The 20,075-nt window shown below is 37.2% G+C and overlaps 2 protein-coding genes across 5 annotated transcripts in view; one reads left to right on the forward strand and one right to left on the reverse strand.

Moving 5' to 3' along the window:
• The window catches only part of Lasp (LIM and SH3 domain protein Lasp), a 32,888-nt gene that overhangs the window by 3,344 nt on the left and 9,469 nt on the right, over positions 1-20,075 (forward strand). For all 4 annotated transcript variants that reach the window (XM_036814789.3, XM_036814790.3, XM_065864373.2 and 1 more), the window contains exon 2: positions 17,432-17,526. In XM_036814789.3, the coding sequence (XP_036670684.3) occupies positions 17,432-17,526 (95 nt within the window). The remainder of the gene's footprint in view (positions 1-17,431; positions 17,527-20,075) is intronic.
• Positions 2,770-4,369, reverse strand: LOC108006673 (WAS/WASL-interacting protein family member 1). The gene is made up of 2 exons (XM_017070212.4): positions 4,247-4,369; positions 2,770-4,182 (listed from the first exon to the last, which is right to left on the reverse strand). Exons 1-2 carry the CDS (start codon positions 4,274-4,276, stop codon positions 2,971-2,973), a joined length of 1,242 nt encoding a protein of 413 aa, XP_016925701.4. The 5' UTR covers positions 4,277-4,369; the 3' UTR covers positions 2,770-2,970.

Here is a 20,075-nt window from a genome sequence, read left to right on the forward strand (position 1 = left end):
TCCCAAGACATCAGCAGACGCACTGAAGTCGGTTATAAAACATTTATATGCGTCTGCGTGTGTTTTTCGCCTAATGGAAATGCTGAAATTTGTAAACATGGCATGGGCCTAAAGTTTGGGGAGTATAAGTTTACCTTTACATTAAATTGCATTAGTTTTCTTGTGTAGTTTCGTGTTTCTGTTGCTGGGGTGTGTCTGCGAGATTGCGAAATAATTTAAATGCAGGCATTTCACAACAGTCTATGTATAAAGTTGAGCAATAGAACCGCCATATGAGGTCAGAGGCTTGACAAAATAAATGATTGCTATGCAGAGGGGATCAATCATTTTTTTGTTTTACAGCCTGAACGCTTTACTAATTGAGGGATTTTTTGTTGGAAATTGTGTATTCAAAATGATTTTATTTGACTCCAAAATCGATGATATGTTGTGTAGAAAACTGAAAACAGAGTAATACAAATTTGAATATCATGGAATTTCTATTGTATATTATTTTTGGAATTTTTAGGCTACCATTTCAACAAATAAATGCAAGGATCAGTAGGAAAATAAATATTTATAAAAGTTGTATTAACTATTTAGTATTATATTATAATATATCATTCTAAGTAATGTGATTTAAAATGTATTTTAATCAACATTTTTTTTTTTTGAATAATCACTGTACTTGCATTTTATAGCAATACAAAAACCCTGACTAACAAAAGCCTATGAGATCAGAAGCCAAGTTTAAACTATTGTTTTTCGTCGCTCAAGTTTGCTTACGCCATGAGTGTGTGATTTTTTGTACCATGGCAATTGAACAATAGTATTACGACATCCAAGGGGAAATATTACACATTTTTCCTGAATCACCCCAATTTAAAGGACGTTAGAATTATAGAGACTTTGCAGGGGGATTTGCTTTGACTGCTATCTGCACGTGACACATCCTGATGTAGGAATCGATACTCGTGACAGCAATAAACGGGTATTTTATACCAATTATCTCTTATTTCTTTCTTCCCCACATATACACCTCATAGATACTAGATACAAACACACACAGAGATTGGCACGCGAATTCGTTTGGAAGAAATGCCTTTTTAAATGTGCCGTTAAAGTTTTGCGGCTTTTTGCGGCGCAACGCTGACGGCGCTTTGTTAATCGATTTTTGATACCACCAAAAAAAATTAAAAACCAAACGATTCGGAATGGAGAAGAGAAGTCAACTTGACTGGTGGACTATAAAGTGGGCCTGTACCCGTGCCTATATCCTCTGTGGCTGTCTGTTCTGTTGCCAATTTCATTTATCTCTCAGCTTTATATTTTCTTTCCTGGCTTATATTGCATTTAAGGAAATGGGCATGTTGGAATTTACGGATTTGCCGAGAATTTATTTTACTTTTTCTATTACATGGAATGATCTAATGCATATGAAATACAAAAATTAATAGAGATGGAAATAATTTTTTTTACTAATAGAAAATAGATAGATAGATAGATCAATTTAGAAAAGATTTTTTAAGTTTTGTTCAATTCAAAAATTAATTAAACATAATTGTATATACACTTTACTTTACTGATTAACCTAAGAAAAGATACATTTAAAAGTTTTGGTTTGGTTTTTGGTTTAAAAAGGTTTTTTGGAGCAAAGGTATAAAAGTTTTAAATTCGAAAAGAGTTTTTTTTATATATTTACAATGACAAAAATCGAAATTACAGAGTATTTTCTACTTTGTAACTCGAACTCGTACCATTACCAATAGTAGTCATTGTTGCATTTGCGCTTTATTTTGCACGAAATATGTGAGTTTGACTTTTTGCTTTGCGCTTTGTTTGGCTTTGGCCTGACTTTTCGAGCTGTTTTCGATGTTTTTTACATCTTTTTCCCAGAGTCACAGCCACGACGAACGATTATTTCATGCTCGCAAGGAAAGTAAATGACCTCTTTGTTGTCATGTTGTCATGGGAAGTCAGGGGGGGATCGAGAAAGAGAGCTGTGTAGAGCCCCATAGCTTTAGGTATGGCTATATCTACAGCTATAGGAACGTGCCAGTTTTTGGCCAGCCTTTTCTGGCCAATTTCGCAGAGCACGAATCGAGGGCCCAAAAAGAGGAAAGTCGAGAGTGGAGATTGGAGAGTGGAGAGTGGAAAGTGGAGAGCACAAGTCACACAAAGAGGCAGCGAAGCATCAAAAATAAAAGCGTCGCCGTCCGTTTGACTTCGTTTGCCACTTAACGAGACCCCCCTTTGGCCTCTGCGCACCTCCGCTCCTGTCATGGCACACATTTGCACTTGCCTGACCCCGCCGTTGACCCCCACCCCTTTTGGCCGCCCCAATAGGCCATCACTTTTCACTGGGCCATGTTTTAATTTTTGCATCCTTTTCGAGTGACAAATGACTACAGCAACAAACTTCAAAATGCTGGGAGATGTAGAAGGGAATATTAGAAAAATTGAGATAGGAATGCGCTGAGAAAAAATACTGATTAATCTCTAGGGAGTTCTAATACTAAAATACTAACATTTCTATAAATAATAATTTAATTATATTGTGAAATGGGTATTTATTATAGATAGATTTGTATTATAACTTTTTCTTAAACTAAAATTAATTTATTTTGGGATTTAGAAATTCTACTCAAATAAATTTATAGGTATTTATTAGGAAATTATGAAATACATTTCTATACTCTCATCCCATAATAAAACCTCTTTTGTAATTACTAAAAAAGTAATTATTACATTTTAAGTTGAAAACAATGATTTTTTTTAAATTTTGGTATTAAATAACTTTATTTGCCAATTATGTATAACCAAAAGTAATTCCAATCTCTCTGGGCTGTCAGTTTCAAGTCGACAGCGCTCGCATGCCAAAGAGAGATTTTTCTTGAAATTTTGAAAAGGATTTTGATGCAACAAAACAACTTCAAACACAAAAACTAACTGATAAATTTGCATGGGTAAGGTCCTTGATTCTCGGGCTGCCTAGGAGATCAACATGCTGGGCTCCAGCCACTTTTGCAGCATGACCTTGTTTTGGGCCAAAAGGGCGGCGGCCTCCAGATCACCGCGTTGGAAGAGCCGCTCATCGAAATCGAAGAGGGATCGGTGGGTCGGCAGTTGTGCGGTGTGTTTGCAGGACTTGACGTGGCCTCGGTTGGGATAGGGTCCCTGTCCAGCTGTCTGCTCAGCCAGGAAGCGCTGCATTCGCACATGGTGATGGTCCAAGTAGGCGATGACTTCGGAGCCCGTTGGCGAGGAACTCTGGAGACTCGTTGGCGAGGAACTCTGGAGAATCTTTGGAGGCTCCTTGGGAACGGGAAGCGCTTCAGATTCAGCCTCTGCCAGTAGTTGCTCCTGCTTGGCCTTCTTGGCTTTCTTCTTCGACTGGGACTTCGAACTGCCGACTGATGGAGTTGAGTTGGTCGGCTTGGTGGGATTCTCCTCGACAATCCGAGACTGCGGATCCACCGGAGCCACCGTGTTCTCCTTTGAATTCACCTGGACATTGTGTGGCTGGGACTGTGGCGGCGGCGGCGGCGGCGGAGGCGAGGGTGACGGCGACGGCGGAGGATTCATTTTGACCTTGGTGACGGGAGAGCTCTTGGGGCTCGGACGCTTGACCACCGGCTGATTGCCGACCCGTTTGACACGTGGAGATAGTACCACCTTCACCTTGAGCCTGGAAACGGGATGCGATTCCACGGCGGCGGCATAGCTCATGGGCGGAGGATTGTCGGGTAAGTAGGAGGAAGAGGATGTAGTTGGACGACTGGAGGAAGACGGTTCCTCAAGGGGCATGTAATCGCCGAGGGGCTTACGACGAACCGGAACGAAATTGCAGGACTCCCTGTTCGTATTAGAGGAAGAGGAGCCACCTCTTTGTCCGGTATTATTACCCCTTGTCGAATTGACTCCGCCGGAATTACTTCCTCCGGGATTACCTCGTCCCGAGTTACCTCCTCCAGTATTACCTTTTCCGGAATTACCTTTACCCGAATTAGTTCCCCTGGACTGACCGCCTTTGGAGTTACCTCCAGTGGCACCACCTCCTCCGGAATTACCTCCTCCGGGGCCAACGGTTGGACCATCATTACCTCGGCGCTTCACCACCACCGTCGCGGATCTTGGTTTCGGATTCGCCAGTTTGGTCGACGTCTTTGGTTCTATTGCTGTAGGTGTTGTGGTTGGCTCTGGCTTACAGCGGGATACGAATCGGGATTACTAAATCTACTGATGGCGACAAAAGAGACGCACTTACTTTGGCTTTTCGGGTGAACTGGGGTTTCATTTTTTTTTTTGGTTTGAGTCTCCACGATTCGACAGTCACTATTATAATAGAAATTCGATGACTGACTTTAGTTTGACAGAAAGGGTTGCCACCTCTGTAGATGTCTGGTATTAAAAAAAAAGGGTTGCCATAGATTTAAAAATAGTATTTTTAAAAATTTTAAGGTTTGTTTCTACCATGGTTTTGTAATCAGGTTTAATTATTATTTTATTTTAATAATTCAAGGTCCGGTTTCTCCATGTAAGGTTAAAGTTCTAGTTAGTTAACTGGCAAATAATCAGGTTTTATTATTATTTTATTATTAATATTTAAAGGTCCGACTTCTCCATGTAAGGATAAAGTTCTAGTTAGATAACTATCAAAGAAAGGTGGTATAAACGTAAATGGTTGGGAATATAAATTAAGAACGAAATATCTGTATAATGGTCTGTTATAATACGATTCATTAGGAAATTCGAGTTGCTATAAGTAAAATCAAAGAGTAGGCGAACTTTTCTCTGTCTTTTATGTACTCATAGAAAGTATAGTTTAATAGATTATAGCTGAACTTTTTATAGATGAATGAATGGTGGATTTACTGCATTATTTTTTCCTGTGCCCCACTCAAAGACTTTTTCGCTTTCGGAAGCCACGAACGGCCTGAAGAAGAATGACAATAGCTTTATGTATTTATTTATATACATTTTCTCTTCACTCTTGACTGGGCCTCTTCACCTCGCTCACTTCACTCAAAACTCGAAACTAAAGTTCACTTTTGCATGACAATCAATTTTTCACTCCGCGGAGGATGGAGAGTACTGTCTCAAAGAGGGGATGTGTTGGGGAAAGGGGAAAATTGGAGTGGGGTGCATCAATTGAGGCATGAAAATAAAAGTGGTCAAGCAGGCGAAGAGGAAGAAAGATGCAGCGATAGAGTGGGACAATATTTCGACTTGTCACTGTCTTTGCATCGCCCCTTTATTGCGATTTGTTTCCCGTCTTGTATCTTTTCTATGTGATCAGTCAGATACAGATATGTATGGTAAATTGGATAATTTAAGTAAATTTATTATTTATTTTAAATCCAATGTATAATAACAATTTTCTAAATTTTGTCACTGTCTTTGCATCGCCCCTTTATTGCAATTTCTTTCCCGTCTTGTATCTTTTCTATGTGGTCAGTCAGATACAGATGTGTATGGTAAATTGCATCTTTGCATCGCCCCTTTATTGCAATTTCTTTCCCGTCTTGTATCTTTTCTATGTGGTCAGTCAGATACAGATGTGTATGGTAAATTGGATAATTTAAGTAAATTTAATATTTATTTTAAATGCAATGTATATTAAAAATTTTCTAAATTTTGGTATTTTTAAATTTTTTTTTAAGGAACAACTATATAAATATATATGGTTGTAGATACAAAAGTATTATCACTTTAAATCCTTTTTAAATTACATTATCTATACAAGTAAGTCAAGACGTTATATAGATTACTAAAAGCCTAATTGTATGATTGCTTTACGATATACCATATTAGATAAGATATGAACAAGAAGCTAGCTTTGAAAATTGGCATTGAATTCAATGAAGTGAGCTAATATCTCATTTCTTACCTTTACTCTTCACCTTAATTATCGTTTTTCCAGTTCCCTGTTGCCTGAGAACTATTGTGGCCGTAACTTTTGTTTTACTCAAAGATTATGCAATTTTTTCCCCTTGTTTTTACCACTCACTTTCATTGCACTTTAATCTCCGAGAGAATCTTAAGTTTCTGCTCCCATTTCCACTCATTGAGACATCGCCTAATTAGACTTCGCTTTCAAGAGGTTCGCTTGCCAATTTTTTTCCTCGCCGAGATGGAAAGCAAATCAAAGACGACGAAAAAAAAAATGACTGAGAAACTGCGGCCAAAAAGTGGAATTTTCTATGCCTACAAACTTCAAAGTCAAGATTTCGTTTGGCCAGCAGTTTTTTTCGAGCAACTTGGCGTCTTTTGTGTCCCAAATTGTAAATGTAACAAAAAGTTTTGTCCAATTCGGAAAGTGGAAGTCGTCGTTGTAGAAGTTGTTTGAAAACTTTAAATAGCTTCTGCTGCTGCTGTGGCTTGTATTATTTCTGTTTTTTCCGTTCCAAGGGCTTTCCCTCCAATTAAACGTTTCCCATTGTGGGCCTCGTATTGTATAATTAATTTCGATGCTCAAATTTTGACTAATGACCGAAAAAGAAGAATGGAGAAGATGATTGAAGAGAGTCTAAACATGTTTTTTTGGGTCAAGCTTTTGATTCTTCAGCAGCTCATTTCGCTTCTTCTGGGTTTCCTGTTTTGGATTGTGTATTTTAATTGTTTTCCCTCCCTCTTTTGTTACTGAAATTATATTCATTTTAATGCGCATTTGCTTTGGTGGAGGAGGGGGGATTGAACTTCCCTCTTTTGTCACTTGTAACAAGACGCACTCACTTGACTTGAACTCATAGGGGAAAAAGAAAGAAAGAGGTGGGGAATTTGGGAATATGTTCTTCTCCTCGAAAGAATTGCTTTGTTTAAATTCAATTGATCTTTATTAACTCGACCGTGCCGAGAAACGGAGATCCCAGGGGAAAGATCACTCGAGAGGTCTGCCAACGACTCGTGTAAATTGTGAAGGGGGAGACAACAAGTTGAACTCGTCTTCGGGGTCCCTCTTGTTTTTATTTTATTATTTCTTTCCCTTAAGCATTTGCATTTGACTTTCGTCGTCATCATCCAATTGATCTGATCCCCCCTTTATGCCAGTTTTCAATGAGGGGGATCTGTAAATAGGCTGGATGTGTTCTAAGTTGGGTGATTTTATTGCATCTGCGGTGGGGATTATTTATAGAGGGGAGAAGGCCAGAGAAGTTCAAGTGGTTGTTGCGCTATTCTTGAGTTGCCTTGCACTTGAGGAAAGAAATCCCTTTAAATCCCTTCTGTATCGTGTACTTTTTGCTCCAGTTTCACCATTTTTATTAGCCGTTTTCAGCCATTTACAATCTAGAAATAAATGTTATATTATTTTATATCTTAAATACCATTTTTAATTAAAGCACATTTGATTGATGGTTTAATGTCGCTTTTAATGTGCCTCTCGGTGCTTTCTGTGCCCGTTGCAGTGAAATCTTTTCTATTATTCAACTCTGCCCCACATTTAACCCCAAACCGCATTCTGTTGCCGCTGAACTTGTGCCCCACATCCAAAAGTTTCGCTTGTTCGTTCGTCTTGTGTGCAAAGAGTCCTCTTAATTAATAATTAAATGACTTCTTTTAAGCATGATGCATATATCATATATCCCTACTTCGTAAGCCAAGTCAACTGATTGGATATTATATCACTTTTTTCCTCTATATAAACTTTTGCTAATCACATAAGCCCTTCCACTCGTATTTGTATTTGAATTTGAATTTGCTCTTGCCATTTGGTTTGCAATGTGTGGGAATCGCCTTTTGTGCTTCCAGTGAAAATTCAAATAGAGCTCTTAACTGCCAGGGAAAATGGGGTAGGGAGTGTGCGAAGTTTCTGACGTTTATAAATTAAACAAGCAAAATGCTGAAACGTCAGCAGAACTGTGCACTAAACTGAAATGAACTGAACTGAACGGAGAGCAGAGCCACAGGCGGCATTTCCTATTGACTTTGCTAATTGACTGAAGCGAAGGGCCAAGGGAGTGGGGGAAAAACACGGAAAATGGCGTGAAAAATCTGGGAAAAGGTGGGTTGAAACTGTCCAAAGTTCTGACAGATAAAAATACTTTACTGAAAATATGTAGACCAGTTTCATAGTAAATTAGGGTATGTTGTCTAACAATACTTAGAATATTTTTTTCTATTTATTTAAGTTCCAATAACAAATACAATACAAGTCAAAAGTTATATTATTACAAAACAATTTTCCAATTTTCTACTCAATATGAGAATGGAACTTAATAGATCCCAAATCCCTTAGGACCGCTAACAAGAAACTTCTTTCTTTTTTAAGTGGTGGCATTTCGAAATGATATCTTGAATTGATAAACAAGTTTGGCTCTTTTGTGTGTGAAGTGTCACAAGTGATCTACAACAGAGTTTTGTTCACAAATCACTTTCTAATTGGTATAATCATTTGGCTCACACATTGAGTATGAGGATGTGAGTTCCCATGGGGTGACCCGAGCATATGGTAATCGCTAGATGCATATTCAAGACCCTGATCCACCGCCTGCACAGATGTCAGGCAAACAAAAGAGGAAACATATATCACCGGAGCGTTGGTAATGCCCAATTTAAATAGAGAAGAGCAAACACACATTTGATTGCGTAGAAGAGGAGCATTAGGCGGCAGTTTATCCCCCCACACACACAGCATACATTTCCCCTCGGCTGCTCTAGGAAAATAGAGAAAAACACACTTCTCTATACACCCCACGTGAAATCAAAACCCACTTGCAGTTGCCAGCTGCTGTGTCTTTAGCTTCTGCTGATGACGCTGATGGAGGAACTTTACTCCAGAGTTGGAGTTCCGAGTTGCAACTTTGAGTTGCTGCGAGTGGACGGGGGCGGTTCGGAATCACACATATAGAAAGATATAGGGGGAATCCGCCTGATGAGGCGGAAGTGAAAGCGACCAAGCAGAATTAAACCGCTTCCTCTCTTTTCACCCACTTCCCAAAGCTTTGGCTTTCGTGCCAAAGCACCTCTCATATGTGGATACCCTGGATGGCGGATGGTATTATAATTGGATCTGTGATGCTATAAGATGATGTTATATCATTCCATTTTGACTTCCTTCAACAGTTTCTATATAAAAAAGAATTATTTTTTGAGGAAGAAACCTTTTTGTTATAATCTTAAATATAAAAGAGAAAACACATCGATCAAATTTGTACAATCTGAAATTACCAAATCAGTTTAGACCTGTCTACATTTAGAAACTCACTAAGTTGCTAGGCTATAAAGATAATATATCAAGATAAAACTGGGTACATTTAGGATTTGATAACTCTATCAATTAGCAAATGGAATTGAATTTTAGAAACCTATAGGTTTATCAAAAAAGCAATGAAAAGCTAGCAATATTACCATCAAATTTTGGAAAGAAAGTATTATAGCTAACTTTAAATTTGCTGTCATCTAGTTTACTTTATAGGGTGTGAATGAAATTTTTACTGCTAAAAGCTAAGATGCTAGCCCATTGAAGGGTAATAAAAAAGTCTGCTGTCTTGGATTCTTGAGTGGGTTTTTATTACATTTTCTTTTGGCAAGCCGTGGCTGCGCCTTAACCCAAAAAAACCAGCATTTGAGTTCAAGTTTTTGGTCAATTTAACACGCCGCCTTTCCACGCTCTGTTTGCGGCACGCCAATTGTTGTCTATAAGCAAAATGCGTGCTGACGTAAGGTCAAGGTGTTTTCAGACTAAACTCTACGTACTTTGGGCACTCCGCTCCCAAAATCAAAATAACCAAAAATGGCAAATAAAGAATTGTCATTATAGCAAAAAAAAAAAAAACGAGGTGTTTGGTTTTCGGTGAGTCATCGATCAAAGTCTACAATAACTGATTGAATTTCATGTCTGTCGGTCTGTGGGACAATTGTCGTATTTGTCTGACTTTCCTTATAAGGCGGCCCACACATGACATAATTGTCATTATCGGCAACAACAACTGCAACAACAACTGATCGTTGATGAGCGTTAAGTAAGCCAGCAAATGGTTTTTAATTGTTGTTGCTGACGTGACCAGTTTAAGCCCCATTTTGGTCATGCTATAATTGAATATTTACCCGGGGCTGAATGTGTGTTTGCTTATGCAATTGCCACTTCATGTTTTTCCATCTTCAGCATTTTCACACGCCCAAAAAAGGGCGGAAAACAGGAAAAACCGTTTGTATTATTATGGTATCTGGTCAAACAGATCTCTTCCCATACCCATTGATTGGAATCTACAAGTTTTCAATTTGCCTCAACGCGCTTTCAATTTCATTCAATTGAGTTAGGGGTTTTCCTTTCTTTATTTGAGTTTTTAGCTGATAGCTAATTAAAAGTTTTTTTTAGGAGACGGACGGAGGGGTGTCATAAATTGAGTTTGATAGTCAAAGTTGGAAGTCGGTTTTGTGTGACTTGGATTGTCTTTGTTTGAGTTGCAGAGAAACTGGAACTTGTTGTTAGATTTTGCAATTACTATGGGTGCACTTTTGCACAGCCTCTGTCATATGCATACTTACATGTTTTTTTTTTGCTATTATATCTGCACAATCAAAAGGGGAAAAAATGACGTAATCTTCCAGCGAAATTGTATACCGTCAAGTCTCGAAATAATGAACTGAAATAGCAGCATACCATATATGGTTAAATTTAACTTAATACCTGGGGTGCGCAATCTTATAGATTGTTTTTGCGAGTTTAAGGAGTTTATTAAGTTGCGAGATTACATTCCATAGATCTTGAGTCATATGTGTTGAGAAAGTTGTGTGATAAGATCGGTTAGTTCCCAAAGTAAATCTTATGTGGGGTATTATGAGAACATGTGGATCATGTTTGCCTCAACCTCATTCCATTCAACATTCTTTTAGCCTTCATGTCACTGCCTTCGGTGTGGTGAAATATATTTCTCTACACTTAAGCAAAAGTATTGCAAAGGTGGGGATATTACAAGGTAGAAATATTATATCTTTAGAGTTAAGATCAGTTTTAAAAATATATTATGCTATTATCTACATATGTCTAAATATTTCATGTGGTTCCAGCTTAATAATATTTTCGTATAACAATCTTAACTATATTTTTAGGTGTACTCAATTTTGCCAGAACAGCAACCATTGATTAGAATCGCTTTTTATGGTTATTGTTTTTTCCACATATTTGCACGTACACTGACTCTGAATCTGAGAGCAGAGATATAACCAAATTATTTGTTTATTAATTTCATTTATTGTCGGGAGTGGAGGGCAGAGATCGGGGCCACCAACTGCGTTCGTTTCGCTTTTTATTATTCGCATGCCTCTTTATTTTTCCCCCTTTTTTTTATTTTTTCTTGTTGAGATGGTTTTTTGTTTTGCCGGCAAGAATCTGGGCGATTCGCAACCTAATGCTGCAAGAGAGCTCTTCGAGTGCGGATGACTCATTCTCCAGCAATGTCGAGTGCGCTAAGTGAAGAGGATGGGAAAGGGGTTTCTGCCGAGTTCAGATATGGTGTTGTCTTCTGGTGGGGACAACTCCATTCCGCTTCTTTCCACTTTGGCCACAGTGGTCTATAAATACTAGACAATAAGTGTTTTAGAGTGTTCAGAAATAGCGATTGGAATTTATAGATGATGTTTTGTATTTACCAAACGGTTTAAATTTGGAATTTTTGAAAAATCAAATATAAACAATTAAGTTTTCTTTCAAAACAAGCTTTTTATAAGATGTTGTATATACCTACTCTGAAAATTTTTATCTTTTTTAAAGTATTTATTTAAAATAAATAACAAATGTTCAGATATGGTGTTGTCTTCTGGTGGGGACAACTCCATTCCGCTTCTTTCCACTTTGGCCACAGTGGTCTATAAATACTAGATTATAAGTGTTTTAGAGTGTTCAGAAATAGGCATTGGATTTTATTGATGATGTTTGGTATTTACCAAACGGTTTAAATTTGGAACTCTTGAAAAATCAAATATAAACAATTAGGTTTTTTTTTCAAAACATGCTTTTTATAAGATGTTGTATATACCTACTCTGAAAATGTTTATCTTTTTTAAAGTATTTATTTAAAATAAATACCAAATGTTCAGATATGGTGTTGTCTTCTGGTGGGGACAACTCCATTCCGCTTCTTTCCACTTTGGCCACAGTGGTCTATAAATACTAGACAATAAGTGTTTTAGAGTGTTCAGAAATAGCCATTGGAATATTATAGATGATGTTTGGTTTTTAGCATACGGTTTAAATTTGGAATTTTTGAAAAAATCAATTATAAACAATTGTTTTTTTTTCAAAACAAGCTTTATTAAAGATGTTGTATGTAATATACTTGGAAAATGTTTATCTTTTTCAAAGTATGCAAAGTATTTATATAAAATAAATAACAAATGTTTATTAAAACGATGTTATATTGTATATTACTTTTATTTTTAAGAAACTCTGGAATATTTTTATAAAAAATGTTTAAAAAAATTGAAGATCATAAAAGACAACTGTGATTCCTGTATTTTTCCCAGTCTTTACTGCGACTATTGCCTGTTCTTTCCTCCACTTTGATGGTTTCTCTGGTTGTTGTTTTGATTAAACTGCTTTTGGAGTGGGGCATATGGTATGTTATGGCTACGCAGAGTTAGCGAATGAGACGGTAGAGTTGGTTTCAAATCATGATTAATATCTTATGTAAAGTTGACGGGGGGAGTTCTACTTCTGCATCTACTTCTCCGACTTCATTCCGTTGATAGCTCCTAACGGTACCGGCTAGACTAGCATAAATTACAGCTTTTTAAGCGCTGCATCTCGTCGAACTTTAATTTGTGCTCGAAGAAAGCTGAGAGGCATTTCCCTCGGACAATGGACCAGAAGCATCTCCCGCTGAATAGCTATAGAATTTCATTCCTTAACTGTTTTTGCTGACCGGCAAACAAAAACCAAAACCCAGAAAAGAATAAAAAAAAAAAAAATATGAAAATAACAACAATAAAATCTGGCAAGGAACAACAATGCGATTCTGGATTTCAGTTTGCTCTCATGTCTGGAGAGTGTTTGCCTTTTGCCGTTTGGCATTTGAAGTGTTTATTGTCCCAAAACTTTTGGCAATTCGCTGTTGAAATACTCTCGTAAGTGTGAAACTCATAACTCTGCGATAAAGCTTGTTTAGCGAGGAAATGGTAAACTTGAAGTGTTGAAAATTTGTTTTTTAGACAAGCAATATAGTTTGTTTTCTCTTAAAATCTTATGAATCCTTGTATTTTTATTATCAAACATAAATACATTTTTCTGACTGCTTTTTAGAATTAAAGTTGTTTACTGTTTTGAGTTCCGATAAATATAAAAATGCATATTATTTGTTATAAAAATTTGTCAATTTAAAGAGTGATCTCTAGTTCGGTATTTAAAGTTGAAGGTTTTTCTCTTAGCTAAAGAAAACGAACAATCGCTTGGAAAATTATTCTCCTTGTGGACAATGCAAAAATGAAAATAGGATTTTACCAACTCAACTTCAAGTGACATTTACATTAGATTTAAGGCGTTTAAATTTGGGCAATAACAAAAGGTGTTAAATTGAACAATAAAAAGAAATTGAGGTTTAAAAAGACGGGTTTCATACGACTGAAATCTTTTCTTTTTAGCCGAAATCAGTGAAACCTTTTACATATCAACCAAAATTTAACATATCTGTTCCCATTTCCAAGTGCTCCACTTTCGGTTCCTCATGCAAATTTAAAGAAATCACTTTGACACTTCGAGTCTGGTTTATTTTTTCGTTGTTACACTTATAAATAGATTTTTTTTAAGCCAAATTTTTTTTTGTCTCTGCGGTTTGTGTTGTTGGTGCTGCTCATTGCCCTCATTTGTCATTCGTTGGTTTTGGCTTGCCGTGGTGGTAATACGAGATTTTCCTACCATTTCGTGGCTCATGCCAATTGTTTTTATCGCCACTTGGGTCGAAAAACGTTGAAAGCGTGCAAATTCGAATGCAAATTTAACACCTCGTCGTGGTTGACAGAAAACAACCCAGCAATAAAGCCAAAACAATGCAAAACAACCCAAGAGGAAACGTTTAACTTTTGAAAATTGAGCCGCAAATTGAAAATCAAGACGAGAAGCGAGCAAAAGTGAAAAAGTGGGTTAAAGCGGGCATAGAAAATTGAAATTGAAATTGAATGCAGTTGACGGGGGAGACGAACCCAGTTGACCACCAGACGATTACCTCACCACATGCATTTAAATATATTTTTACAGTACATACATGTATGTGCATTGCACATCCAGATTCACTTGGGCACTCCTACAACAACTCGAAAAATAAAGAAACTAAGAGACTTGACAGCTTTTCGTTGCGAAAGTAAAACTGAAATTGCGATTTTCATGCGGTCAAGCAGCTTCAATGACCATAGAAACACTAATCCTACTTTTAGAATGGAAACTAAAAACTCCACTTCTAGATTCCATAACTGGTGTTATTGAAACCAGTTTTTTTTAATTCTCTAATAATCTACATTCAAATATACCTGTTATGCGAGGTTCAAAATTTTGAGGCATTTTCATGTTAGATTTTTTCAGTATTACCAATGGGTTTCAGAATGGAAACCCAAAACGGAACTTTCAGATTCCATAACTTGGGTAGTTTTCTTCCGATTTAAAAGTGTGATACCTCAATGAGTTTGTATTTGAATTCTCTAATAATATACATTTATATATACCTATTAAGCGAGGGTCAAAATTTTGACGCATTTTCATGTTAGAGTTTTTCAGTATTACTAATGGGTATCAGAATGGAAGCACAAAACTGAACTTCCAGATTCCATAACTTGGGTAGTTTAATTCCGAATCGAAAGTGTGATACCTTAATGAGTTTGTATTTGAATTCTTTAATAATCTACATTCAAATATACATATTAAACGAGGGTCCAAATTTTGACGCATTTTCATGTTTGATTTTTTCAGTATTTCCAATGGCATTCAGAATGGGATCCCAAAACTGCACTTCTAGATTTCATAACTTGGGTTATTGTAATCCGATTTAGACGTGGGTTACCTGTATGAATTTGTGGTTGAATTCTCTGAAATTCTACATTCAAATATTTCTTTAAAAAGGTGGTAAAATTTTTGACCCATTTTCATGTTCGAATTTCCAATGACTTTCAGAATGGGAACCCAAATCTGCACTTCTAGATTTCATAACTGGGGTTGTTGGATCCCAATTTAGACACGGGATACCTCTAAAAATTTGTGGAGGAATTCCCTAACAATCTACATTAAAATTTATCTTTTAAACGAGGGTTACAAATTTAAACCATTTTCATGTTCGATTTTTCCGTTATATCAATACCTTTAAAATATTTAAATATAGTGTTTAAATCTTTCCGACCACAGTTCAAAAAGTTTATTAAACGCGTACAAAGTCACAGAGGGGAAAGCTAGTTTAAATTTATATGATTATCAACAAAACTTGTTTACAAACAATGTACAGGGATTTCATTTTGTTTGATTATCGGATTTATTTATTAATAATTTAAATTTAATAAATCGAGGCATTCATTCACCAGCGATACGAAAATCTTATCTTATCTTAAATATTTACAGATAGTACAATTATTAAGCTGAAATTTAGAAGGAATAAAACGAAAAGTTTTCCTGTTAAACAGGAAAGAGTTTTTATGGTTTCATGGATGTTGTTATGGGAGATGTTAACTTGCAGTTTACACAATTAATGACGCCATGTGTTTTGAGACATATTTTGAGACCTAATATGAAATAGTTTACTTAATTCGAAAGTCTCAACTAAAGGCCATTCTTCAGTGAATGCAACGGTAGTTCAATTAGCCATATATTTAAACCTATGCCCCTGTTACGCATGCGCCCTGAGCTGGAAAGTCATTTGCTTAAGCCCAGATCCGAAGTCAGGTCACAAAAGAAAAATCCGATGATTTATTCCGGTTTCAGTTCAGTGGGGTCAAAGATTGTTTCGCTTTCAGCTTTTCTCTTCGGGCCATGGAATGTGGTAAACATACATCTTTCGTTTTTATTTCACATATTTTTCCATTTATTTTGTGTTTGTGTCCATCAAACAATTAACTATCGTAGTTGTTTTTTTGTTTCTACACTTTTAATTGTTGTTTAAACGGGTTTTGTCTTACTGTTTTTTACTGTTTTTGTTTTTGCCAGCTTCCAGTGGCAGACAGCGTTGAAAACCAATTAGGAGATATTTTGTACTCCCATCTGGCATCTCTTTCGGCGAATGTATGCCCCTCTCTTTCGACTGCTAATCCGCAGACAAGTTAATCGTTTGTTGACCTCCACGTCAAGGATGCCGGGGTGAAAGGAGGGGATTGGGGACTGGGAATGTGTTTGTGGGGCTCCATTGCGGTTTTGAGATTTTTTCCTCTTTCGGAAAATTTGCATAACGCGTTGCAGGCAAACAACTCACAAACAACAAAAAAAAATAGGGAAAAGAAAAATACTACAGACACCCAGAGTCGAAGTCGAGCTATCAAACCAAGTTCTCCATCACAAGTTCTTCCTCTGGTCGTTGTGAAGTTTTGTATCCGAGTATCTGTGAGATGCAAGTTCTTCTCCACTTCATATGCCAAGTCACCACAAATCACGCAACATTTTCAAAGTCTGTTTGTCTGGCTCTCATCTGTCTGCCTTGGCCAAGCTTATCTAACCAGTTATCTTAACTGAACGGTACTAACTAAGATATCTACTTACTCTTCGCCTTCATCGGTGAGTTTAGTTTAAACCTTGAGATACGCGGAAACTTTGAGAACAGAGATGTACTATCTGTGGAATTCTTAGTGATATTTATAAGGCGTTTAACTATACTTTTCTTCCTAAATAACAAACTTTTAAACTAAGGTTTTTTTTTAAGTTTTTGATTCTTTGGTATCTCTAGGAAGGTTTCATTTTAAATGATCTATACACATAGGGATTTTTTTTTTGTTTTTACATGGATGTTACATTTAAGTGAGAGAAATAAACTATATGTTAATATGGTATTTGGCCTAAAATCAACAGCATCTTATATTTCTACGGAGTTTTCAATCCGTACCAAAACCGTAGAAGATTTATAAAAAATAGAAAAAAAAAATACTATCGATGCACATTTTATAATGAACTGTTCCAATTCTGTGTTAGATTATAACCGAGTAGTTCTAAAGATGCATCTTTTTGGTTCATAAAAATTTGTTATATGTGCTTTCTCACTGCTTTCCGTTAGTCTTCCAATTAATTTTTTGGAGAAAATATATACGCATAAATTTCTAGTTAACGGAACGGCAAGAAAAACCTTTGAGAGCGCTTCTTATGCTTGGCTTGGCTTGGTTTTGGCCCAGAGTTTTCAGTTGCACTGCGCCAATTTGGCTAACAAGCAACAAAGAGCAAAAGCAGCAGCACCACCAGAAACAACAAATAGCAATAATAATATTGCATTCTCAACAATTTCTCTGATTCCACCGTTTGTAATTCAACGTTTTTTCCCCCTTCTTTCTTTCGTTTCAGACATGGCACAAAACGTGTTTCAGATGCACAGAATGCGGCATGACGCTCAATATGAAAACCTACAAGGGCTACAACAAAATGCCCTACTGCGAGGCGTAAGTTTAACCAAGTTTTTACCACCCCCTTAGCCGTAGACCATCCCATACCATACCAAACCATACCATCCTATCATTTGGGATCCTACAAACAAAGTTGGGGAACACTGTGGGGGCAATCACGTTAAGGCTTATCGTCGCACCCACTCTGGAAATCGGAATGCGATGGAGGATGGTCAACCTTGATTTGCCCCACTCACCTGGCAATCTTCATTAGCGTCGTTTATCTAATCGCTCCAGGGAGATAGTAGAAGTGGAAGTAGTACGTACCCCCCACCCCCCCTTCACCGAAGATAACGCTTAAATTCACTGGAAAAATGGCAAATGTGGGTGAACAAAAAGTGCAGCAGCTGGTTAGGGGAAAGTCCGGGCGGGATAAGGAATGCAGAATGGGTGCAGAATGCGGAAATGCAGTTGCACTGATGGGAGTGGGACACAGTGTTACCCACTCCAGTTCACCCGGTGAACTAGTTAATTGTTCGTTTGATAACAGCAGCTGCTCCTAATGGGGGTTAGATTTAATGGCTGCAGTGGAATTTTTTCAAATTCCATTAGTTAGTTAGCCTTTGGGCGAAATTATGATTGAATTTTATTTAATTTAATTTCATTTTGTTGTCCTTTTTTTGATTTAAAATGGTATTTTAGCTGGGATTTGTTTTTAAATGTGGTGACAGCAATGATATTTTTCTGGTGGCACTTTCTTTTATTGGCTTTATATTGATTGCCAGCGGCTTAACTAGATTTTCACGTTGGTATATTTGAATTTCATACAGGTTTATTGAAAAATGAAATTCCAATGTTCAAACTTAGTGGTTTTTTTTTCAAATTCCAACTGAAAACTGTATAGTATTAATTGGTTAGACTTTATAGGAAAGGGAAAATTGGAAATACCTCCTTAAAAAGTGGGTTTTCATTGTATCATCACTCATTTTAAAATTGGCTGGGGTAAAGTTTTTGTCTTTGGGATCGTATTCTAATATAATTATTAATATTAAGAAAATTATTGTTTGTAGTTTATGACGTTTTTTTATAGGGTAAACTCTTATTACTGTCTTCAGTCAACTGAGATTATTTATAACATATATTAACGAAACTTAAAACAATTATTTAAGAAAAAACTTTTTTTTAAGGGATCAAGTTTTAGCTCTCAAAGTTCAGGATAGATAAGTCTCTAAAGCGCTAAAACTTGCTCTTAAGAACTGTTTTTCTTAAATAATGGTTTTAAGTTTCGTTTATATATGTTCTTTCAATGTAGTTTAGGGTAGGTTTTCTGGACTCATCTATACTAAAGTTTGAGAACCTGTTTTCCTTTTGGGAAACCAGGTGATCAACTCTGCCACTTGGCTTTTTCGCACACACAGAGGTTTTCCTGTTTCCTGCTGAGCTGTTCAACTCGCGAATCGCATGTGGAAGAATCTGTGTCACATGGGGGGCGTTTTCAGTTTCAGTCCCCCATTCGTGGGGGTTCCCAGAGCCCCCTTTTCCCCTTGCAGAACTCCAAACTCCACCCCTGTCTCCGCTTTCTGCTGTCATGTTCATTGTTGTAGACAATGTCACACACATTGGACTGGGTAAGCGGACAAGAGAGCAAGTGTTTTGCTTTGTATTGTGGCCAACACCAAACTAACTCCGCTGCTCCTTTGCCCAATTTTTGTTTGCTGCAGTGCGTGGCTGCATTTGCTGGCCTTGAGCCAAAAGCCAGGGGCGCACAGGGGATCGGATCGTCCCCATTTTTGGGCTCTACTACTACTACCACTACTTGTACTTGTACATTTTGTCCTGCGACTGCTGCTCTAATGCAGATTTATTGTGGATGCCACCGCTGCGGGAATAAAAATTCCATGCGGATTGAGTTATGCGTCCGTTAGCTCCATTGCGCAGTGCCCCCCCCCCCCCCCCCCCCCACTCTCACGATTTTCCAGGCGAAAACTGTGCTGTCTGGTTTGCTATGGTATGGTATGGTATGGTATGGTATCGTATCACATGTCCCGTTTGCTTTGTGCGAATTTCCACTGATGTCATCGCCTGCATAAATTGTAAAATGGATTCAGCAATGTGGCCTAACCAGCAAAGTGGTAGCGCGCGGTTACGCCCCGTTTTCCGCCACCGGCACTTTCACTGCATTTCCTCGAGCCATTTGCACCTATCCGGCAAATGCTGCTCCCCGATTACGTGACGCCACGTTCGGGAATCCGGAGCTTCTTTTTGCCCGTCTTCGAACTAGATTTTTATGCCGGGGTACTTGCCGTGCTGAAGGGGTATATGCAATCCTCCTTGGAATTGAATTCAATGCTGATTGAGATCGGAATCCGTATTCAATTGAGTTACTCCCTATTTCTTACAATGTATATGTTAAAAGTATCTTAATATTATAGGTATCTAAAATGTTTTAATCAATCAATCTTTAATGTTCAAAAAATCATTACGATATCGATGAATGACCTACTAAACAAAAAATTACAAATAATCAATTAATCTCCAAAGTATATCAATCTATCAAATCTATTATATATATGGAATATAGAATCTTTTTTAAAAATATGAAATCA

This window comes from Drosophila suzukii, chromosome 3, assembly GCF_043229965.1.
Source record: "Drosophila suzukii chromosome 3, CBGP_Dsuzu_IsoJpt1.0, whole genome shotgun sequence".
Lineage (NCBI taxonomy): Eukaryota > Metazoa > Arthropoda > Insecta > Diptera > Drosophilidae > Drosophila > Drosophila suzukii.

Bases quoted from the DNA above. Each gene is read 5' to 3' on its own strand.
- LOC108006673 (XM_017070212.4), bottom strand. From the start codon at position 4,276: ATGAAACCCCAGTTCACCCGAAAAGCCAAA. The intron at 4,183-4,246 runs GTAAGTGCGTCT...TCCCGCTGTAAG, and splicing joins AGTTCACCCGAAAAGCCAAA to CCAGAGCCAACCACAACACC.